We start from the raw sequence: 25,421 nt of genomic DNA, 5'->3' as shown, positions 1-25,421 counted from the left end.
ATGCCGCCCGCTATCGAACCGGCCCCATTCATGCACCGGGTGCTAGAAAGGTAACCGCAAGGTTTAGTATTCTGCACGAGCCTCCAGCCCGTTCTTTACCTCGAAATAGATTATCATTAATCTTAGAAAGAGCAACGAGGCGGGCACTTCGAACCCGGAATTTAGAAAATTTCTTAAATAAACGTGAGATCGTAGATTCCCAAGCTACAGAACATAAATAATAAGTAATGCAGTGGGGTCGCGCTCTCACAAGCGCTATATATACATTCCTTGAACGACTTCTCAACAGTAGTCTAAGACAGGGCCTGCTAGAAAGCCTTACTGATGAGTCCACTAGGCCCTCCTTTCCTTTTCACGCCTCCTACGAAATTGCATCGAGTTCCTACCCGCATAACTGTTAGTCAGTAATCCAAAGGGGTCGTGAGTTCGAATCCCCCTTCCTCCTCTTCTTTCTCTTTCTCGATTCCACATAAGTTCCTTATTCCACTTTAAAATTACAGTTTCGAATTTTTAATAGAGTCTAATGAAATTAATGTAAATATTGCATATTTAAAGTTATCACAACCTATTGTTATCTCACTATAACATACTAGTAAACACAGTATTACGGTAAACGTACTCCTTTTATTTCTAGCCTTGCATGATCTCGAAGACCATGAACTCGTCTTGATGTACCCTTTTACACAAAAAGACGTTTCTCGAATGAAATTAAATATATACAAAATTGAGATACGCTGTTACCTTGCCAGTATAACATACAATTTCCTCCAAAAAAACGTATCATTGGCTGGAACGTAATTCGACGCGGAGGGAAGCCCTACGTATCGCGATCGCTCGTTAGCCCCTTAATTCTATCCCTTCGAATACTCGCGCGAACTACACCCGCTGAACTTCATCGTAACTCTTGCAGAACTTGGTGCATCAATAATTTGCCGGTTGCAGGAGTAGTTGGTCACGCATATCTGTACGTTTCCACGGTCGAGTCCGTTCGAGTTCTCGCGAGCACCATAAAGGCAGCTTATGCGGCACGAAACTTCCCGAGGACGACCGATATCAATTTCGTTAACGATAGGGGAAGTTCGCGACTCGAAATAGCGGAAGAGACCCGACAACCTTACGACGGACTAGAGAATTGCTGCGTACGCTCGTACATGCCAGTCAGCTCTACGTACAGCACGTACGGTATGCGGGTACGTTCTTTCTGGTTCGCTCGATTTATTAACCGCAACGACTCTCTTAAAGGATGCTCTGCGTCCTCGTGGTAACGTTTGAATTAGCGGTAAAATCTCTCTGCGTTGGGTACTTCCTCCAAATAAAAATACAGCACGAACCTGTTATCTGTAATTTCCACGTTATAAGGGAGTTTTTCCCGTCGATGTTTGGGATTTCATTTAAAATTAAATACGACGCGGAGTGGGAAATCGTATCGAAAAATTGATAAAATAATAGAGAGAAACTTTAATACTGTAGGAAATACCCGTGTCCGGAGGACAGACGCGAACGAGTGGATTTATGCTCGCCTCGGTATTCGCGCTATCCGATATTTTATCATTTTTCGTTTTATTCGCGCGGCCGGTTTCGAACTTACGCGCCTAGAAGCCAGGAATATCGGGGAGATATCTGATACACGACTGTCGCGTAAATGCGTGCTGAGCGATAAACTTTTATGGTACACGGAACTAGTCACGTAACTGCGACGAGGAATATTTTCCTCGTGATCGAAGGCGGAGACGAGGAGCAAAGAAAAACGTTCTATGGTTTAATGAGTTCTAATTTCGCGCTGCGCGTCCCCCGAAGCGCGACGACGACGCCGAGAAATAGCAATTTCATTCTCTTTCAAATGCAATTTTTTCCAAGAAGCTTGAGTACACCGAGGCAAGTAGAAAATATTGCCTGGCCAGGGAAGGTTTCAGGCTACGACCCTCGCTTATGGTTCAGTTTTTGCACAGTGGTAAATGGTAAAACGAAAGATTAATAATTGATCAAAAATTATTTGTCACTGTCCACATTCTACCGTGGTACCACGCTCACTTTGACCCAAGATTGATTTTATTTTCATTCGGTGATATCCCAGATATCCCAGGATAATAAAAATAGTATCGATTTAACAATAATCAAATTTAACGGCCCGTTACAGAATACCCAGTATACATACTCAATTGCACGGAAACACTGTACACACTTTCACGGATATAGTTGTGTAGCGACACGTACTCACACGCACAACCGCGAGCGTAATTCATGCATACACGCATTTGCATGGACATGCCGTAACCACATGATTTATCGTCTTAGGTGCCCGGACGAAACCTCGGTCCACTTGTATCATTGGTTTCCCTCGATCGCAACCCCCCACCCCCTTTGGTTTCCTCCACGATAACGCGGCCGGAAGACACGACTGATTTCCAACTTCCTGAAATTTTTCTTGGCGCGGTACCGGAAGGACGCCGCGAAACATTCTTCTCGTAAAAATAGTTCCTGCATTTTATCATCGATTAATTCGCGTCGTGCCTTCAACATGTCGAGAGTATAGTTCGAAATGTGGAAAAGACAACCTCTGGAACGAAACTAATTGGCTTGAGAATTGAAAACAAAAAAAATGAAACTCCAAAGTTCCATACTGACCCGGAAAATTTTTCGGCGAAATTAAAAAATTTTAAATCACTCTGAAAAAATTATTTTTGATTGCAGGGGTCAATTACGATCATTTTTTGTCAATACGCATATCCACGAAATCCTACGCGTTTTCGAGAAAAAAATTAATTACTAAAATTGTGATGTCTGACCATACCGTTGATATGTTTCACTGAAATTTGTCAAACTTTATCAAATCGTTCTGAAAAAAATATTTTCGGTTGCGAGGGTCAATTACAAGCATTTTTGGTGAATAGACATATCCCCGAAATCCTATCCACTTCTGAGAAAAAAATTCGAGTAGGTGCTAGAATTTTGCGGCGAAATAGATTTTGTCAAATCGTTCTGGAAAAATTATTTTCACCTGTGGGGGTCAATTACAATCATGTTTGGTCAATAAACATACCCCCGAAATCCTACGCATTTTCGAGAAAAAAATTAATTACTGAAAATATAACATCTGGCCCGAAATTACATTCAAATGTTTAAAACATCATAACTTCTGAACGGATTGGAGAATTTTAATGTTTCAAAAGGCAAATAACGTGTATTTTGATGGAGAATATGTAGGAATTCCAAAAATATACGAAAAGTTGTTCCTCAACCCCGTAAAGTGAGAAAAACCCCATAAAAGTGGTCCAATTTTCAAGCGGTATTAATAATTTGTAACAATAGTTTTGTTAATAACTTTATATATTTCTACCTTTCCAATAGAGCTTTTTAAACCGCTTAAAGAGATATTGATCAGGTACAGAAATACCAAGCCAACCGACAGCAATTATATTTTTGAGAGAATTATTTTCAGTTGGCTTTCTGTTCCTTTGTCCAACTAAAACCTTTCGACAGGGGATTGTAACGTTTCGAAAGAACAATCTGTAAATCGTCGTGTTAGCAATGATTAACGTCAATACAGAATAGGAACAGTTCCGTTCGCACAAAAACGTTGCAGAGAAACTCGTTCACACACGGGGCACATTCGCGGCGCGCAATAAAGAAAAGCCATACAAGAACGGTGAAACACATAGACGCGAACGAGTTGGTAGTTTCAGTTGTTATCAATAGAAAAGTTCCCTGTCGAGAAAAGTACTATTTTCTGTATGCATTGCGTGTAGCGCGGTATAGAAGAAATATATAGGTGTTACCGCGAAGTTTGGAATTCGTGACGGGAAAGTCGGTCTCCCGGGATAATGATTCACATGCGGGGCGATGAATAATAGAGAAAAAAGATTTCTCAACATCGTTCATAGAAAATTCCAACTTCAGAGTATTTGTAATTCCTCGTGCTTCTTTGTTTAAATAAATTTCATTTTTAAAACCTGTGCACGTGTATGGAATATGTCGTTAACGTCGCGGTGAAAATAGACATTTTAATTGTGAAAAAACTGCAGAATAAAAATGAACGATGCTAAAATTGTAGAGCTGGTAACGATTGGGGGATTTGTACAGCGATCAGGTTTCAATTAGAGCCTTTACGGGAAAAAAGAGAGTACAAGTAAAACATCGGGTGCTATTTACTTTTTTATTCGGTCGCGTCAATCCATCGTGATTCACATCCGTATCGATTTGTCTCGTGACGTACCCATGGCGACCTATTTTTTAGCGAGCTTTTCTCAAAAATATACGTCCCGTCGGCAACTTCGTTCGCGCCGTACGTCGAATAAACCCGCAGATTCGGCGAAGTATTTCGGAAATATTTTTTCTCCCTTCGACCGTGGTGGCCGAGGAGCCCGTGAATCAACCGAGGGATTCCGTCCACGTTTTACAGCTTCGCTTTTACACCGTCCCTTCTTTTCCATCTTTCTCCCAATCCTTTTTTCCTTTCCTCTCCTCTTCGTCTTCGCGACCTGAAAGTCCAAAGTCCTGCTCGCGCTGCCTTTTCATTTAGAATTTAATGTTTCAGCTGTTCACTCGGAGCTCTCCTTGTTCACCGTCGCGTCGGTACGAGCTCTTCGAGGAAACGAGGTCGTAGTATAAAAGATATTGTAGAAGAACAAAGGGAGAGGGAAGACGTGAAGTAGAATGCAGGATGGAAAAGAGTCGTTGAGAAAGTTTTTATCGAGAGGAGAGAGGGCACGAAGACGAGGCTTGTGATCGATTTTCGCGATCGACAATGTGGTCCCCGAGCCCTTTCGTGGCCGTTGTTGCGTTTGGTGTAACCGCAGAGAATTCGTCGACTCGAGATGCGTTATTGAAACTCTCTCAGAAACGATGTTCATCTTAAAAACCATTACTGGTAGCTGCAGAAATTAACTGACCAACAAAAACGATGTTGCGAAAGAAGCAGTTAGAATCTGATATTTGGTCGAAGCTGCTAAAACATCGATTGGTAATTAGTCCGTCTGGGAAAGGGGATAGGAGAAGTATATAATTATATCGATTGCCGTCGATTCCCGGTGCGCTGGGGAAGAGGCATTCGAACACGATTAGATGCTGAATCGATACAATAATTGGCACTGCGCACCTGTAATAGAATTACCGACGTACTTCAAAATATATAGAAATTTAGGATGTTCTGCTATAATAGGTGATGTAAACATTTAATTCTTGTGTGAAACATTTTTCATGTAATGTAATGATAATTAAAATTGGAATATGATTGTGTTTAATGGCGTATAGCACTAAAAAGCACTACAGAAAAGCTGTTTACGTTGAGTCTCTGAAAGAGCCTTACGCATTATGTTATATAAGACGGTTTTTAATGTAATATTCCGTTGTTCGCGCGATTTATCGTGAAATCGCCGATCGGTGTTCGTTCTTCTACCTTCCGAGTGCACCTATAGTACTTTACGCCTTTACTGGCCGTCGTAAACTACGCTTAACCTGACACTTTCTCCAATATCCGATATAAGGCAAGGAGAATACGTCGGATGAATTGTAGCTTGATCCAACATCAATATTGATTAAGTACACAGGGTGGGGAAAAAATGTAAGTTTGCTCTCGAGGTGACGCGTTACGGTATCCGACACATCGTATTCGGATTAAATTTCAAGTGTCTTTGCTTTAACCGATGAAATTGGCACGAAGGGTCTCGCGAGTAATTATTTCTCGATTCGATCGAATTTCAGATAAAAAGTGAAATACGTCCCATCGTTCAGATTTAAATAGAACGAGGAAAGAATATTTCAACCGGTATTATTAACAACTTTAATTATTCATTGTTAAAATCGTTCTGATTACAAATCACTATTACTTTCTCATTTTCTCGAATAACCGGTCCGTTTCTTTCATTTGCAGGTGCAGAAACCTTCGGACCGGAGGCTAAGCTCTTGTAGATCCTGAAAGGACACTTAATTCTCAACAGAGGCGAATGTACCCAAGAAGATCGAAGTAAAATCCACGGATTATTTCTCATGTCTGACACGTCTAATGACGCGTAATGGACATTTGGGGAGCTTTATGAATCGCGCATGACGCCGGTAAGCGAAGCGTTTATTTCTGTTTTAATCGGTCTGTTTGTCCTCGGTGATAAACCACGGGAGCCACGTCTTTTCCCACAAGCTTACATCGTTCCCAAACAAGTGTCCATTTATTCCGCGGACCGAAATGAATCCAGCAGTAAATTTCGCCGTTCCCGAGTCTTCCGAGCAATTCGCCGCTTCCTTCGTCGGGTTTGGCCGCCGGCAGGAATGTCGAACGACCATAGAAAATTACGTTCCATGCTCAGATCTTTACGACAAACGTTCGAACGCATAGTCGAATATTTCACAGGACCTTTTACACAATCTCAATCCTTCGCATTTAACACTCTGTAACCCTAAGATGGAGACAGAGTAGCCTGAACCAAGGATTTGCATATCTTTCAAATATTCTTCTTGAAAAAAAAGTAAATGAACGACGCTTAACGATCTTTAGCGACGAGTAAACTTATTTGGAGTAACGGTCAGTCGTGTTCGCGTCCAACTTATGCAATACGTTTCTGCTCGCAACGTTCTACAGTTATCTCTTGTCACTGGCATTGCGGAAACACATTTAAACCGCTGCATTATCTGTAGCTCGAAGTTTTCGTTATTTATGTCTTTTACTACGAGCGAAGTTTACAACCGATGCAGTTAACGGTTACAGTTTACGCCCACGACTAGACTTATTTGGTGCAATGCTGCTACCGTGCTTGAAACTATCTGCTTTACTCCACAGATATTCAGAGGCGACTAACAATAAGCTGAAGTCAAGGCTCGAATTTGGCTCACGACCATACGAATACTGCTGTTTAACTTGCCACGGAAAAATACTCCCGGTATTTCAGTTTTAGAATCTCGAAATTCATCAATTTCGGTGTATATTTCCGTCATTATATTGTAATTATGTTCTATCAGTTGTCAAAGTGTTGTTCGAGCAATAGATTTTCATAGAATCGTCGTAGAATATTTAAAATGGTGGCTCGGGACCGCTAAGATCGCAATCCAAACGAATGCTATCAGAGCTCGGTGCGTTCTCTTTTGTCCCATTCAACTAAATCTACATAAATTGAAAGTTCTCTTCAACTTTTCGTATTTAATGCCCCTATCTATTACTATTCTATTCCGACTTTTCTGATAGCGACGTAAGAAAGCACACGGAATTACCGATAACGAATGCGAGATTCACAATTTCGCGAGGGAAAATGATAAGGAAAGTTTAAAGGAAACGCCCCGCGTTGGTTCATAAAGCTCCGACTGTTTCTTCACTTTTCACTGAATGGCATAAAGGCAACGGGAACGGGGGACTAGATTCTCCAGTAAACGAAAGATTATATTCTTCCTCCTTGATAAACCGCAAGCTTGCGATGGAACTCGTTGCGTTTATTGAAACGAAGTTAAATCCCGTAAGGGTAGCCGGCGGAATCGAAAACAACCGGATAATAAATTTACGTTATCTCCTCATCTTCCCGAAAATCCCCTTCTCTGGCGAGGGCTGGAGTCTCCCGGAGTTTACGGAGGAAAACCTGGAGAGGAAATTACGTCTGTAATATTACCAGTTACAGACTATTGGCCCTTATTCCGGTCTGAATGATAACTTCGTTCGATCGCCAATATCGATCGTCGTGAAAACGAGTTTGGTTTTCCGTGGACAATTCCTGTTAATTGTTTCTGATCGTGTCTTTCAAGTTTCAAATATTATTTTTCATACGAAGACGGTCTTTTTTTGAGTACCATGACAAGTCAATACTCTACATTACTATTGTAATATAAAATAGAAATTAACATTCTCGATAAAGAATCGTCCTGTCCAATAATTTCAGAAGCGCGATCAATTTCAATAAGTCGCTGTCAACGTTCGAGCAAGAGAATATTTAAAATCCAATATATCTCCATAGTTTCGCTCTTCGTTCCGTGTCTCATTTTTTTCCAAGCAAAAAGCTGCTTTCAATTTATCATCGCGACGGAAGATTTCCCGGGCTTCCGAGAGAAAACCAACAGACGCGTTAATTTTCCGTTGATCCGACGTATCGCGGCCGTCTCGGTGATCCTTCGTAACGCGAGGTAAATAATGAAAATTACCAAAGATGGAGCAACGGGAAAAGAAAAACGAAAACGGTCGGACGCCTCCACGGCGTAATTTAATTCGCTGATACGACAAAGGGAGGAGGAGAGGGGGGAATAAATTGTCGAGAACGGGGATCGATCTATGTCGGAATATTGGAAATACGTTTCGTCCAATCCGAAATGAAACCGCTTTGCGGCGAATCAAGATAAGGGTCATGGGCTTTTCATTCGTTCTTATCTTTTTTCTCAGAAATAGAGATCGCGACGTCAATGGTTAGGATAGCGGAGAGGATCTCTTAACATTTTTCGAATTGTCGTGGTAAATCCATCCGTTGCGCGTTGGAGGAGCTAAAGAATAGGTTTGTCCCTTTGTTCCTAACACTTTGAAACAGGTTCAACGACCTATATTCTCCGAATTAATCCATAAACTCGGGAGAAAAGTAATGTAACTTAAGGGGAACGTACTTCAAATGGTAATTTTATAAGAAATTATGAAGATCGATGAACTTGTGATATTTCTTTATTTTTCGACTTGTCGCGGAAAAACTACAAGATTGCGTTAGAGGATTTCCACGCGGTTCGTATTCCTTCCACGAAGATTCATGTTTTCCATGGGACCATAAGGTATATTAATATTTAACAATAGAAAAGAAGTAAAGGCTGGATAAGAGACGCGTCTCGAGATCCATGCATATTGAACGTGTATATATGCGGAAAAGGAAAAGGAAAAGGAAAAGAGACATGCAAAAAGAAGAACGTGACAGAGGAGGTGAAAATATGAACATTTTACCTGCACGAACAGTACACGAGATCGAAATATATCTGCTTGAATTACTTACGCGTGCTGTCTTCGAGAAGAACAAGGATTTCGAGAAATTACGAGATATTGGCTGAAGAAACAAAACGCGTAAATATTTTACAATTATTTTTAATACGGCATTCGATGCAGCAACTGATGGATTTGACAGTGTATCGATTAACGTATCAATTCCCAACTAATCGGTATATTATTGTACCAATTATCGCTGAATCGAACGTTAAACGTTATCATAAATTCATGGAGGCTCCGAAAGCAACAAGAAGAGGCGAAGAAAGGGTCAGGGAGCAGCGAAAGTGAGAGAGGTGCGCGGTCCGTGCCTCGCGGACTCACAATCAATCTCTTCCCACTTCTTTTCTCCTTTTTATCCCGGCTCTTCTCGGCGAAAAGAACGAGAGCTCGGGAAAGTTCGCGAGTGGACAATACTCGTCGTTGCAATGAGGATGGGAGTGGGAAAAAGAAGAAAAACGAGAGAAGAAAGGGTTGGAAATAAAAGAAACTCGAAGGACTCGTCCTGCGTCGCCGTCCTCCGCGCCCGTATCCTTTAGCTTGTGTCACGGCCGTTGATGAGCCTCGTGTCGCCCGACAACTTTTCCTTCGGTCAAACAAGCCGGTGTTTACTAGGATCGACAAAAGAGACGGCACTGGAACAGAGATGGGGATGTAAGTAGTTTCGAGACGACGGCCTACGTTTACACTGCGAAACACCGTGTAGCTTTAACTGCGATCGTCGCGTCGCCCGGTATAATCGACGCTCTGTCTCTTTCTGCCCCCGCGATGGAAGGGAAATTCGAAACTAAATGAGATTCCTACCGATCCCAGTCTTGCTTAGGACACTTTCGCGGAGGCAAATAGGTTCTCGTTCTGGCATGGATCGACTCGGAGGGCTGAGAGATGCACGCGAGCAACGAGTTTGGTCGAAACGTGTCGCGTGCACAGTCACGTTAGATTCCTCGCGATACCGCACGAGGTACTTACAATTAAAACAACCCTCTGGCTTCCGGGTAGAAAAACGTGTCCTTTTAGATAGGAATCAAGACGTTTTGTTAAGACTGTCGCTTAAGCTTCGTTAAAAGTATTGTGCATCTATGTACTGTCGTTAGGTCCTCAGGAATCAATTCAGAATCCTCTGTGCTCGATAAATGGAATATAAACAGCATCTTGTATGGGTACTACGTAAGAAAACAATAACAAAAATTCATATAAACATGGGTTCTATTGCGTAGTATCTGTTTAAGTTGTCCTATTATTAATTAAAAAATAAAATATATAACGTTGACAGTTTTATGAAGAATAATATTATTGTATGATCGCGACAGTTTTCTTCGAGCGTATACAATTCCAAAAATAAAAATGAATAAACGAGGACATAACGATAATGCGAGGATTCCACTCGTTTTAAAAAGAGACGAACTAATTAACGGAAAACGCAATTAATTCTATCAAGTATTCTTTATTCTCTGCCTCTTCCCTTTGTTGTACACAATTGTATATTCATTGACACAGAAGATTCCGACAAAGCGTTCAGAAGTGTTCCCCTGTTGGATTCTAATTAAAAGTAGTAGCCTGCCAATAGTGAAATTTAACAGAAATATCGAGACAGTCGGAGAGAATTTTCAAATTTTCAATGTCCACGTTTCGAATTTGACGTTAACGCAGCGGTCTTGTTCTCGGCTATAAAATCAACCGCGAAACATTCTGTACGAATCTGTATGACCCTGCTCGAGATTGCGAGAGTAGGAACTTTTCCTCTTCCCGTGACGTACGGAGTTAATTAACGATACCTTCGTGTTCCCCGTTCTTTGTTCGACGCCCGGGAGAAAGAAAAAGAAGCTCGTACTGAGATTTTAATAAGACCACTGAATTTTACCTGGCGTAAAAGCTTAAATCGTTAAACCCTGTTTCGTGTTTCTAATAGTCGAGATGAATGAGTAAATTGGTGGTCGATCTCTTGATAATTATATACGTTCCGTTTCGTAAATCACAATACTCAACTGCAATAGGAACAAATTTTTTTTTTTAATTGTATAAAAAAACACAGTTGTTTTTTCAAAGGATACTCGAGTTATTTCGTGATAGGTACGCTTAACCAATTAACTGCTCTCGACGTGTATTCGCGTCAATCCAAATTCCAATCGCTCTATTGACGATGCAGTTGACGTGCATACTCAACGTATAAAATAAAAAATTACCATTTACTATAAAAACTCCTACTACTTACTCCTGCCAGTAAAACTGCTGTGTATTTAATACAAGAAAAATTGATTATTCTCTCTGGTATATCGAATATTCCCCGTACAGTGTATTACTTTTTGCAAACTAAGTTAATTAGTTTCTTCTGAGAAGTGTCACTCTGAAAAAATAACTCGAAAATGTGCTTCGTAAAAAAAATCGATGCTAAAAACTCGCGAGGCGCGCGCATGAACGTAATAATGATTTAAACGATAAACGAAGTTCAGTTACGGTTACTGAAAATGTTACTGTGCATATTTCTACTCGTATTTTCGAATGGAATAATTTCCAGTTATCAGATACTTCGTAAAATACATTCATGCTACTGAAAAACCATGTCGCTGTCATTGGGAACGAAGGGAAGAAATATATTAACGAGATACGGGTACATTTTTAATTTTATATTTGACAATTATGAAATATGCTGTGCTGAAAGTTCCAGACCCCTCCACCCTCGCGCACGAGGCAGTTATTTAGAAATCGAACGACAGATATTGGCGACACGACATCTCGAACTCCTTTCTTTGGTCGAATGGAACGTTATTAATGTCGCGTTACATTCGAAGCCGCCTTGAAAGCTTTCACGGCACGGCTTGAAATGGAAAGTCTCTTCTCGAATACAACCGTGCGTCGTCCGATATTAAAAAATATCATTTCCTTGAAATTATTGAAAACAGACAGAGAGAGAACTAAAGGCATAGATTCACGGATCAAAGAATCGAAATGACAATTCCCGATCGGGAATAAATTCGATTCCGTTGCACGCGATATTAAAATTACGAAAAACGATTGCTTCGTTGAAAATAATTTGTAGAGTTCTTATTGAAACGTATAATAAATTACAAAAAGAGTCGATGTTTGGTTTTTCGTGTAGTATGTTAAAAGGTACACGTTGAGTTTTAATGAAAAATCTGAAAGGAAAGGTACGCATTTTGCCTCGTTTTGGATATTTAATTTTGCCAAGAGTGTGGAAAATGCGGAACATTTTATCGAGATATTTATTATTTTATATTTTAAGCAGCTTTAGCACCGAAGACGTTGATTCGAGTCAATGCATTAATAATACAATCACTCTCTGTAGAAAATAAGAGGCGTAAATACACTTTCGTAAACGCAAGATGCAGCCACTAAAATGTGTTTGAAGGTGCACGGAATTAATAGAAAACAAACACGAATAGCGAATCATAACAATAACCGCTTTGAACGCTGATTGCGGCTCCATTTAGAAAGGTACATTCGTTTTATTTAGAGAACAAATACAGTCGGAATACCAAAACATATTGCGGAATTGATTAATTGCTTTACCGCTCTCGAACTGAAAAGAAAGTATACCGAATCCCGACAACTTATTCTCGGAAAAAAGTTATCCATGAAAATATTATTAAGGCCGATCAATGTTGCATTCGCAGAACAAACACTGCAACTTACGAGAATAATATTTTTTGAGAAATTAAAGAAACGCGGAACATTCGTAAGCGGTTGCTGTCGAATATTGAAAAACTTCAACGCAAAATTATTTCAAATTTTCGAAGCGTGGAATTCTATCCGTTCCCATTATGTTGAACAAATTCATTCTACCGTTCGTACTCGAAAAACTTTTCGAGCATTTCTCGTGCAATATTGGTAACGAGAACTGATTGGACCTCTATTATATAATGTGCCCGATTGAATATACAATGAAATCAATCCTCCGTATTAAGTTAATTCAGAAAATGTTGCAGAATTTGCGCGTGGTATTTTCGTAAAGTCTTTTCCCAAAATAAGATTATTTTTTATAAATCACTGTTACGAAAAAATGACAAAAATTACCACTAAATCGATGAACCTCGTTAAATTTGATTTTGCTTAAAAATATCAAGCTCTCGTTTCATAAAAGTTCTCGTGGAAAGCGAGATTCCAATAAAAATCATCGTAGAACATTTATCACGATGAAGTACGAAACATTTATCGAGGAACAGTTGATTTCACGCTCAAGTTTTTTTGTGCCCGGCCTTATCAAAAGCTGCAAGATCTCTGCGGTTCGCCTAGGCGCGCGGCAATGATTCGTAACTAAATGCAAATGCGTGTGGGCACCGCAGTAAATGCAAATGCAAAGAGACGTCGCCGTCGTCGTCTCAACTTTAAGCTGAGCTAATGCATTCAAGTGCAACGAAAGCAACGCGGTTCGTCGACCTTACGCGCGCTGTAAGCTACAACCTTCGTGCAAAGTCCCGGCTACGTCACTCCATTTAATTACCGCCGCTTCCGAGTGCCTCTGATAGTGCGTTCACGGGGTGAATTTTCTCCTGGTACTTGGACGAAGATCACGGAAACCTGTTACGACGCGTTGATCGCACGAAACATCTTTGTCGTCCCTTTTCAGGGCGAAATTGTTCTATCCAAAACGTGCACTTCGCCTCGAACCTACACACATACGTAAATTAATTTAATACGGCTGTCTAAAGCGACTTGTAGCTTGAGGAACTTGTCTAGTTTAAAGATAAAGAAAAGTTCATTCTATTCGTTTAACCCCTTGACGTACAATTTGATTCCAAATAATTTTTTAAACCTATACTATCTAATTTTGATTAAATTTGTTTTACGAATACCTCGTGAATGTAAAAATGGGTTAAAAACAAGGGGTTAATGTTCTCCCAAACCTTTGAAAAAAAGTCGATTTTTTATTACATTTTCTTGAAGGATATGATTTGAACAATATAAATCCAAGATCTAATGTAAAAACTTCTCGTTTCTTTTATATTGTTTTGATCCATGAATATAATAACAAATTTTAAACAGCTTTTTAGTATTAAAATCGAACTGTAACAAACGGTCGACAATGATACGCCCAGGTACAAAGAAAAACAGAATTTGTCTTCCATAAAGAATAGGATCGATCGAATTGATAAATCGAAGTATCAATAGAATACTGATGGTTATTAGCAAATTTACTGCAAGCTAGATCCCTCCACAATTCCCATGTTTAACGTGGATCTACACATTATTCGGGCGTAGGTAATTTGTCGGCGTTTACATACATGCAAATATACACGGTGGTACATGGCCGGCTGGAGCTGCATTTATCTAAAGTTCGATTATCTGGCAGCGTACCTGTAATAACTAACCTGGCCTGGATGGAATTTCCACTAATCGACCGTGACGGTAATGGAAACAAATGAATCCCTCCAACGTTGCAAACCTTTATTAGATTCAACTTCGATGCTGTGATAAAAAAAATACCGCGTAAAAATTTCGTTTCTCGTACATTCCATTGCGAAACTCAGTGCAGGTGAGATCGGGACAAGTGACACGCTTCTCAGTTTTCAATTCTCATTTGAATCGTCGATCTAACGAAACGTATTCTCAAATATATTTTTATCCTTTGTCCGTGACAATGAAAAATGAATTAAAATACAAAAATATTTTACTGACGAAGTCGCAACGTATTAATTTTATTTCAACGACATTTTTGCTTCTGTTCTTAACCTTCCAGGATTACGAATTGCCAGAAATACTGTCTCTCTATTCCTATGAATAATTTGTTTTTCCTTAACCTTCCGATTATTGAGATCTAAAGCTTGTACCAATTTCTAAAATCACCCTGTGGAACCTTGAGGGCTCGTACACGAGATATGGAATTCTTCACCCGTAGAGTGGTCTCTGAGATCTGTTCGATGACCTCGAAAAGCTGAGAAGTTTTTGGAAACGGCGTCGTTGGAAAGCGTCTATTCGTTACGACGCCGTCGGAAATGATTATCTGCTCGTATAATTTGCAATATTGCCGTGCCCGATGGGCGTCGTTGCGCCGTATTTATCTGCATAACGCGCGTCGGAACGTCGACAATCAACGGATTGACATTACCGCGTTCCGCGTGTTCTGCGCTCGACCTCTTTGCTGCGTATTTGCATACGCGCGTACGCCAGCACCGCGATACTCGAATGCATTAACCCACCCGAGCTTAACGTCGAAGGGACATCGTCGTCTCCAAACTACCCTCTATTTGCATTTCCCAATGTCCGTGGTTCTGCTGCCTCGAGAAAGCGAGGCAAATGCCGCGAGTGCTGCGGATCGGTTACGTCGTGTTTTGAAAAATCCAATTGCAACGTGAAACTCTGCGCGCTTCTCGAGACGAATTTATTGTGGTCGAAACGATTAAAGGGCACTTCTTTACGACACGCAAACTGTCCCAGTATGATACAACCGAGGAAAGGGTGATTCCATGTGAAAGAATAATAGCAATTATATTTAAAAATATCGAAACTATTAAAAAGGAATAGGAGATACATTTAATACCAACTTGATATAATATTCTGAAATAATTAAATATCTCCTGAAATATTGAGTTTCTGTTAACCTTTCCATTACTTTTCCTACGATTTATGAAACAAAATATCGGACAGTTCCATTAGAATTACAGTTTCTGCATATCCTGGTTTGGATGCTACAATCGCCTCGTACATTCCCCAACTCTCGTTGCTTGCATCTCTAAAAGAATCGAGTCATTGCACCCGCCAGTTTGTGCATAGTAACAAGAGCGTGTAATTTACCATTCTGCAAAAGTAGATTAAAATCGACAGCGGGGAAGTTAAGTGCTTCTCTGGTTAGCACACATTGCTCGACGCTGTTCCGAATCCCCTTAACCGCGGATTGATCTTTCTTACCCCGTGCAATACCTGTTTGCACACTCCTGCTCGCCGCTGTATCTGCAAAACCACTTATCGCCTAACGATGACACATGCCACGTGAAGGTCTTCTTATCGAGGAATTGGTTGAAAACAGTTCGCTGGAAAATTTCTGGTTGTGTTTGCTGCGACATGGCAGTCGAGAAATAGATCGATTTGCAATTTGACTTTTCAGATACAGCGAGTAACGAAAATATTCGGATACTGATTGTTTGTACAAAGAAATAAATCTATCTATACTCTACTGTACGAATATTTTCGTTGGCGTAGCTTTTACGGGGTTCTACGGTGCCTGGGTATTCGTTGCAACGTATCCATTAGCAAGAGAAACTACGAAAAATATTTTTACACGCAGCATCGTGGTATTTACGTTCGACAAAGGAAAAAGAACGCGGTTGTACGAAGTTGGAACGATACCGGAAAGTTCAATTCCCTTCTTTTAATAAGGGGAGTCTTTACAGTATTCCTGACTTCTGTTCGAAGCCGCTTTCCTTTACGGTTTACTATTACTGCGGCTTATTGAAATGCTAACAGATACGATAACAAACGAAACAACATTTCCGCGCTGAAACCCTTCATTTTAATCTCGTATTAGTTTAATAACGTTTTCTAAGGATCGTTCGCGTGCAATTTCAATCTTCGTATCGGTCCATCAATTATTTTGTTCAAATCTAGATTAAGCTTGACTTAATGCTTCTTAAATTAGAGTTAAGGTACAACTCACCTTCATTCGACCTAATACAAATTTAATCTACCACAAACCAAACGCAAACTTAACGAATACCTAATTAGAATTTCATTTGTCTTAGCTTGTACTAACAGGAAATTTAATTAGAACTGAGATCATACTCATATTACTCAAGTGGACCAAGAGTTAAATTTAATTTATACGTCTATGAATTATAGCCAAACTTAACACCATTTCATTTAGAATTAATTTCGTTTTATGCATTTCAGTCGACGGTAAATATACGAATTGAAATATTCACCCGACCTCGAAGACTTGATTCGCATCTAAGATGAGCAATTGCGCGATAAAACTTTCCACGATCTTCCAAAAATTTCCAAAATCCCCGAATTAAGTACTTCGATCGCGAGGGGGGCGTTCGTGATTATTCCGTTCGACTGCGGTTCGCGGAGAAAAACGTATCGCTTCGGGAAACATCGATCTCTTAAGAGGATAGCGGGACAACTAGTCTCGTAACGCCGCCGCCTCCGAGGATGTAATTTGCAATCAGACGTCGAAGTCGGGGAACGAAAACAAGGAAGCCCGATTGGCCCGAAGCCAGTGACGGATCCCGCGGTCTCCCCCGAAGAGGTGGCATTTTGTCACTCTTGTCACTCCTCGAAACCAGACACGCGACCCCCTATCGTGGAAGCTTAACACCCGTCTCACGAATTCGGTTTTTCTTCGAAGATAAATCAAGGGGGGCCCCGTGTCGACTCGTGGCCTCGCCTCTTCCTAAATGACTCTGGTAAACTCCACTTTCTCCCGGAACATCCCCTGATTTCGAATCTCGTTTCAAGGCAAAGCTCCGCTCGCGATCGAAACCGCAGGTTGAGTCACGATAATACACGAATCAAGAACCATTTCCAGGACCGTATAAATCTTTCCGTGATCCAGGAAATTAGGGAGTTCGTTTTCTTTCGGCAATATTTTTCCGCGCGCCTCCAAGGCGGTCTCGTTTCTCTGTAAGTCGTCGCGAGGAAAGGGCGGGTTTTTTCGGGGGCAAACGGCTGTAATTCAGAATTCTCGCAGCAAGAGCAAAACTGCACGCGCGGCCCGCATTTTCTCCGATTTTACACGCCCAAGCACGCATACATAAATTCCTTTCATTCTGCGGCTGGTAACCGCGTTTCAGGTCGCTGTTTGAAACTTAAACGTGTACGTTTATTTATCGTGGCCGCGGCAGCGCATTTAGCAAACGAAACGTGTTCCTCAAGAACACATCCCTGTAAAACGTACACGTCGCTTAATTCACGCCCTGTCTGACTCTTTGATATTCTCCGCTGTCCCAGTTTGTTTAATTTTACTTTAAACCGAACTTGGCTGGAACGGATCAAAAGAATCCCGTTAAACGGACGACGAGCCTTTGACATTCTCGATTCGCGATATTTTGAGCTAAAAATTAATATCGCGTTTGCATGTGCCTTCGATTTTAAAATCAAATCCATATCCAGTAAGTTTTATAGAATGAGAAAAAAGAAACGAAGCTACATCCAGCGAATGTAGCAAATTTTGATTAAATTAATATTTTGTCGGTTCTCATTTCGCGTCTAAAACAACTTTTAGTTGTTTGATACTTTAATTAATGTTTTAGTCAAAGAGAAGGACAGGCACCATAGTTTTGGCAACACAGTAATACAAAGACAAATAAACGGGGAGCAGCTGACAAAGTTTTGACAGTTTCAGATCTGTAAAACATGACCACGCGTCACGTACGATACGCCAACGTATGCACGGTGTACACTTCCGCCCAGAAGGGAATAACTTTCGAGATTCATAACGGAGTATTTCTACGATGTAACTTGACGCTAACACTTTGTACACAAGGAACATAAACTCGAGTTGAATTACGAACAGCAAACTCCGGAACATATTTCCGCAAGTATGTACACCAGCCAGTCCTGGAAGTTGTTTCGGGTTTTACGACTCATATTTCTGTAATTCAATGAAGCCCGGCAATTAGCTAGATCGTTTGACGCGGCTATGCTCGATTTACCCGTGCCTAAATAGAATTTAGACCGAAATTAATATTCGCCGGTTCATTTCATAACGTCGTCGTATTTATTAATTCGAATCCCCGCAAAGGCCATTATTCGGTTAAAGGAACGTTACGGTGCCGAACCTTTGTGCAAATTGCCCCATTTAATTGCTTATGTGATTAAACGGCTAAATTGTTCCCATTCGGAATTAAATTCTGGTTGGGTTTAGATTAAACTGCGACCGCCCTGAAAACGACTCGAAGCTATCAAACCGCTGTATAAAATTATCCTCCGAGTTTGGGAATTTAGCAAATCAACAACCTCGAGCAATATCAACCACTAACCACAATCAGAAACATAAGCAGCGGAGAAAGCAAATGATTCAGTGGATCGCTAAATTCTGCAATTATATCAGCACGAATTTGAAATTTTTAAAGGTTCCAGGCCGCGTGGAAGCCCAAAATGTCCGTAAAAAATTTTGACGTGCACGCAATTCGAGTACGACGACCGCGAAATCTCCGGCTCGACGCGGCAGACGTAAAACTTTAGATACATTTTTCCCCGCGTATATACTTTAAGTCACATTTTTATTCGAGCCGCCCTCGCGTCCCTGGACGTACGTATCCAGTCGAGTTGACAGCCACTATATATTTCACGACAAAGTTTTAATATCCTGCGACAGAGACGGCGAGACGTCTCCCGTGGATTTCGCAACAAGATCTCGGCTGCAACTTTTTAAATCGACCTCTCGGCAAAATTTCACGAAATCTTACGCTATGCGACGTCCAATCGGAACTGGTGCCGCTCGGAACAAGAACAAGAACCGCGAGTTGTCGAATTACTTGCACGCATCCCCATTACTTGCTCCTCGACCACCCTTTTGGCGATAAATTTGCTTTGAAAGAAGACAAATCTGCGAAATTGACTTGCGCGAGGATCAAGCAAATTTAAACGAGTATTTGTTTTTAATTTTTAGGAAATCTAGCAATCTTGATAACAGCAAGGTGGTAAATATTACTAAATTTTAGTCTGTCACTCCGACCATAACGCGATTTCGTAATAATAAAATCTATTTTCGACCAACAAGTTGAAACCTTTAACGAATTTCGGATTAAGGTTTGCCTTAACACGCTGTTCAAAGCCGCCGTGCCAGCAACGTACAAAGGAAGCAATCACGTCTGATAACATTAATTTAAATACAGTCTCGTGCACGCTACCCCGGTAAATTAGTTTTGATTTTGTTGATCACGACGGCTAAAGGGAAAATATTGAACTATTTATCTGGAAACGAGGAGCATCGCTACAAAGAAAGTATAGTGAAATTTATAGCGCGCATCCATCAATAGCTCCACGCCACGATAAAGGCTAGCAACTATAAATTACCCATCCCGGTAATAAAGAATCTTCTCCCTGTATATAAATATAGATTTTCAAGCATCTACGTGCGATATCCGATAACCTGAAAATTGCTCTTGGGCGGCAAGAAACTTTCAGAGGATACGTCGACCTTTTTTGATCAGATCACAGCCCCGAAGACCGCCAATGTACACGTAGAAAACGGAAATTTTGGATAAATGCATTATCGTAAATACCAGCCGACGTAGCAGCCGCAGCCGTGAATTGATACACATAAATTCCAGAAGCATCGCGAGAGAGAAAAGGAGAAAAAGGAAACAGTTGACGGTTTTAGAATATTTATTATCTTTATCGGGAATTATGTTAGGGTGGAACAGCCTGACGTCGGTGAATTTACTCGGATTTTTAAGACACATAGCGCCGTCGTAGATCATCGAACGCGAACGTAAATCGAACAAATTTTATTTTAAACGACACAGTACGTATTACATCGAATACTCTGCACACCGATCACTGCAAAGCCATCCGTTTACATTTACGTTTTGTTTAGAAATGATTGTTTTCAGGTGCAGTCATACAAATCTGCCACGACTTTAATTACGCTCTGTCGCGTGCACGCCGTTGGCGAGTTTTCGAAATCGTTTTTCCTGCAAAACAATTTTCCCTACAAAAAGTAATACGTTACATTCCCAATTTACCATCGACTAATATACAGCGAATAAAAGCACGGTTGATTTTCAATGCCCGGAAAGCCACAAGCCGTGCTACGCCGTACGAGGGATAAATAACAGGATGTGAAATTTGTTTATATTTTGTTAATGGGACCTTTGCTAATATATACGACTCGCAGTTAACCAGACACTGCTGTTTCGTATTACATTTATCGTTAAAAATGGCATAATTAATGAAACTGCCGTCCCCTAATTTGCACATGTAAGATCATAAAAGTACAATTCCCGCGAGCACGATAAACGAAGCGGGACTTGTAAAATTATTCCAAAGTGTTTTATCTGTAACTACCATGCCGGCGACTGTTTCTTCCGACCATGTTTCGTTATCTGCCCTCAGCCGCGTATCTAATTCGTAATGCGCTAACACGTACGAAACTAGTTTCGCGTTGTGGCCACGTCGACCGAAATATAAACAGGAGGCGGCGAAAAAAGAAAAAAACAGGACACCGGATAAATATAGAGTCCGCCTCTTTTCCCGGTATGAATGAGAATAGGCTATTCTGGTCAGGGCGCCCGACGATCCCCCCTTTCTCATCATTTTCCGATACGCTTGCACGTTCTTCGGGTAGATGCGTTTTCGCTCGGGGGGGTTCGAAATTCCTTGCAGGGCCACAAATTTCCATAAAATTATTGCGGGGCCGCCTCGAAAATTTGCATACCGTGACCGGGTCGCAGCCGCGCGCATAAAAAAGCCACGCAGCGTTTCGATCTAAACAGGTTTTCCACGTTGCTCGGTCTATTTCTCGCGGTTCGACCTTCTTCCGGAATATTTACCGACTTTCCGGGACGAACGTCTCACGCCAAACCGGGGGGTTGCAACGTCTACGATATCAATCTTCGCGGGAGCCGTCGAAGAATTTGCAATAATTCTCTTTCGCGCGTTCTTTCGAAGAGATTTTTCTTTTTTAACCTACGGTACGATCAAACTGAATTCGCCGTTGAAAGCCACTTCCTCGATCTAATTTCACGGTTAGCGTGACTTCTACTTTCATATCGTGCCAGCTTGTAATTGAAGGACCAGAGGGCATACGCCTACAAGTTTCAGCAAAACGCGGAGCAGCGAGGCTAATGATATTAAACTGTAACGACGAGATGGAAAATAGAATGACAAAAATTCGAGTACGCGTACGTAACATGTAAATAATGCTGTTTTTTTATTGCATGCAAATAAAATGCATGGAAACTCCGGTCCCGTTAAGTTTAATTTCTTCCTGACGGATTTGAATTAAGCGAGGTAACTGAAATTAAGCACCAGTTCGTTGAATTTCAGAGTTTGATTAATTCGGAATTAGGCAAAGTGCGAGTAGTTCGATAAGTTCAATTACGAAATTCAAACAGTTCGAATCGAAGTTCCACTAGATTCAAAGTTCATGAGTTTAATTACCGTTATTCGAAATTCGTCTGCTTGAAGAAATAGATCTGTTATTCCGGAATTTTAATCTCTTTGATTATTTTTATATTTGGAATTTTAAACGATATATTAGCACAGTTTGTTAAGTACGCAGAGGATACGCATGGGACAAGTATACATGGGATAAATAATGAAGAAGACATATTATTTCAGTTAAAAATTTAATACACCTGTTTTGAAATCTTACTTTACTAATACATTGATATACAGTAATAATAGTATTATGTCTATTGTCATACTGATATACAATAAATCTGATGTAATACTATTAGAGCTTAAATTAATACAATCAACGTCTATTAATTTGTTAACAATTCCATGAAAGTGTTGTGATATAATGGTATTCAATATATTTACAACTTTTCATATCGAAATAATGTTTAGCGAACGATATAATAACCCCTGTATATAGAAAATACTAATACTATAATAAAGAGGAAAGTGGCATCAATGAAACATATTTAAATGAATTAAGTACTCTGTATTTTCACACGATTTAAAATAACAAAATTCTCTAAAAATATTATTTCGATTTATACATATGAAATATTGTAGAGCATCGTAACTATGAAGTATTGAAATTATTCGGTAAAACAAGCACCAATATCGAGAAACGATTACTCAATATTGGGAATACTAATTACTATTTATTATACTCTATACATCTCGATCTTCATATCGATCACAATCAGTTGTTACAAAAGCTATAAAGGTAGATTTAAAAATTTGGAAGCATACTAAGCATAGCATACCGACTAGCTTCCACTTTTATATTATTTACGAAAACGTGAATCATTTAAGACGAATCTTTCATTACCAAAAATTTACTCACGTTTAGTTTGTCCTTAACTGATAGTCTCCGTTCTGTGTGATATACCGTACCCACGGCAAAGCCTGATAGCCGCTCTTTTCAATGATTTTTAAATAACGGACTTGTATGCCCGACGTAGTAAAGTACGGGATTTCAAATTTGACTTGAATCGGCGGTTTACCCTCCAAATCTTCGCTGATAACGGATGGTAAACCAAAATGCGCCCTCATCAAATATTCTTTTCCACCGGGAAATGACTTGATAAACCAAGTTATAGCGCTCTGTTCCGGAGAATATTTGACGCTACCAATGGTAGTTTTGAATTTAGGTGAATCTGCATCGTTTGGCACTGGAATTACTATTTCTACGTTGTTGGCCGTAGAACGCCTCTTAAACTGCGATCGTGCTTTAATCATATACTCTACTCTACTGTGAGCGTGCCGTTCGATTACAGATTCTATCCATATCAATGGTTTCACGTGCGTGTTCAATCTGTAAGACATTAGCTCGAACTCGCCATCGGGAGGAATGAAAGAAATTGTTCTATCATTCTCGAATCGAGACAATCTGACGCACTGATGAAATTTAACATCCTCCAATTCTACCGATTTGGACTTACCGCGTCCCGTGGACTCGAACAAAACTTTATCGTTAAGCCCGAGCCTCAATTCTGGCATTCCTGACAAATAGACTCTCATTTTTATGGCACCCACGATTTCAGAGCTCAAAACGTTTCCATTAGCATTTGCCAGAAGATTTACAGACTCTATTACATCAAGGAAAACCTCATTCTTACGATACTTAATACCTTCAGACCTCCAAGATACAGCATTAGTCACAGCCATAGGAATGCGCGGTTGTATTTCAAGTTTATGCCCCTCTTGGGTGATATACTCTTGTAAAATCTTGCTATCCGTAGTTTGCGGATAACCAAAATCTATTAATTCATCCAAGAGCTCGTAAATAACAACAAAATTGTCTCTTATACTCTCCTCTTCTAGTTCTTTAAAATATTCTTGCATAACTTGAACCAATTTGTGCAAGAATACAAATACTAATGAAATGTTTGCATTCTTTTTCGTAGTGGAAACGATATAAAGATTATTATATTTTATGTACGCGTATGTACATTCAAGAGTTTGGATTATCGGAGTTAGATTGCCCTCTTCCTCGCGTTCCATTACAAGAGGCATGAATTTTTCTATCACCCCGGTTTCTATGTCTCCACGATAGTTTCGTGAGATCAATACCTTGCCCTTCACATCTAAAATATATATTGCAGATGTCGACATCTTGAGACTGTATCAAACTGCAACGAATATAAAACCAATTTTGTACCATTGCTTAAAATATAGAATTAAATTTTACAAATTTGCGATTCGATGTAACAAAATTCGTGTACTAGAATTGGAACTACAGTGTCCTTCACCAGAATTATCTCTCAGAATCGATAACGTCTAATAGAGGTTAGGTTATTGAACAGAGAATATAAGCGTTAAAATTGAAGTGAACAAACGAAAATATAACTTGATATCGTAAAAACAGCTTAGAGGAATGTAAAACAAACGCGAGAAACAGAAAATTTACAGAAGATACAATGTGACAGTCGAATGTATGTCAATTAAATTTAGATAGAAAATGTGTTATATATATTTAAGTACTTACATGCCCTTCCAATTCCTCGAGGAACGATGTTTATTCAATTATTTACATTGAAGAAAATTTCTTTTTGAGAAAAAATAGAGTAGAGATTTTATTGACAAAAAGGCCCTCCCCACCCAACTTTCCGACTGCCACTATGGACCGTACTGAAGTTGCCTCGCGCCTCGCGCTATCGAAGCGCATGCGTTGCCAACTTCGCGCTGAATATCGACCGCTTTTCTTCGCGTCATTCGAACGGTTTATAGGTGACAATATTTAGTAGCAGACATTTTTTAAAATGTTATAACCGGATATTATCCTGGCTTTGTTATCGCAATAAAAAAGGTAATTTAATAGTCAGATTCCGGAAGGAAATAACGTAGCTGTACACAGCCGAATTGTTAAATCCATTATACCATAGTTTAAGTGAAACGAGTCCTGAAATTTATTATTACTTTAAATTTACTGATTCATATTATTATTCATGTTTCCTTGTTATTACGCAAAATGGTTATAATACAGCGCTATAGAAACTTGGCTCTTTGTAGAATTATCTACTAAAAAAATTACTTCTTCGTTTGCAAAATAAATTTGATACTAAATGCTTCCTCGTAAACCTAAAAGAACGGCTCTACGTAATACATTTACGCGATATCTCTGAAAGTAAAGGAGTTATTTCAATTCTATAATCTGAAAATAAAGGAGTAAAATTTCGTACATACTTATATTTAGAATTTATTAAAATTAAATTACTCTGCATTTTGGATAAGGTTTAAAATCGAAATTCAGAAATAACGCGTCTGTAAATTATTGTTTAATCATTTTTAAATTGAAATATGTAATATAATATTCGATCAAAGTCAAACAGAGAGTAGACTGCGTATTTGAACGTCATTAAACAAGAAAGATGCAATGTTTGATGTGATGCAACGTCGGGAAAAAAAATCGTATACCGTC

At 39.9% G+C, this 25,421-nt stretch overlaps 2 protein-coding genes across 2 annotated transcripts in view; one reads left to right on the top strand and one right to left on the bottom strand.

The window, feature by feature from the left end:
- LOC122396734 (neuroligin-4, X-linked-like) overlaps positions 1 to 25,421 on the top strand; it is a 104,543-nt gene that overhangs the window by 53,754 nt on the left and 25,368 nt on the right. Inside the window, exon 2 of the mRNA XM_043395375.1 lies at positions 5,870 to 6,051. The gene's annotated coding sequence lies outside the window, so the exon portion shown is untranslated. The remainder of the gene's footprint in view (positions 1 to 5,869; positions 6,052 to 25,421) is intronic.
- LOC122396735 (AP-1 complex subunit mu-1) lies at positions 22,394 to 24,626 on the bottom strand. Its single transcript, XM_043395376.1, has 2 exons — positions 24,489 to 24,626; positions 22,394 to 24,132 (listed from the first exon to the last, which is right to left on the bottom strand). The coding sequence occupies exon 2, from the start codon at positions 24,113 to 24,115 to the stop codon at positions 22,847 to 22,849; it is 1,269 nt and encodes a 422-aa protein (XP_043251311.1). The 5' UTR covers positions 24,116 to 24,132; positions 24,489 to 24,626; the 3' UTR covers positions 22,394 to 22,846.

The sequence above is a fragment of the Colletes gigas genome, unplaced genomic scaffold (genome assembly GCF_013123115.1).
Source record: "Colletes gigas isolate AHSC1104 unplaced genomic scaffold, ASM1312311v1 Colletes_gigas_Sc00008, whole genome shotgun sequence".
In the NCBI taxonomy this organism is placed as follows: domain Eukaryota; kingdom Metazoa; phylum Arthropoda; class Insecta; order Hymenoptera; family Colletidae; genus Colletes; species Colletes gigas.
This window is presented reverse-complemented; position numbering and strand designations above follow the sequence as displayed.

Coding starts and splice junctions, on each gene's coding strand:
- LOC122396735 (XM_043395376.1), bottom strand. CDS start 24,115: ATGTCGACATCTGCAATATATATTTTAGATGTGAAGGGCAAGGTATTG.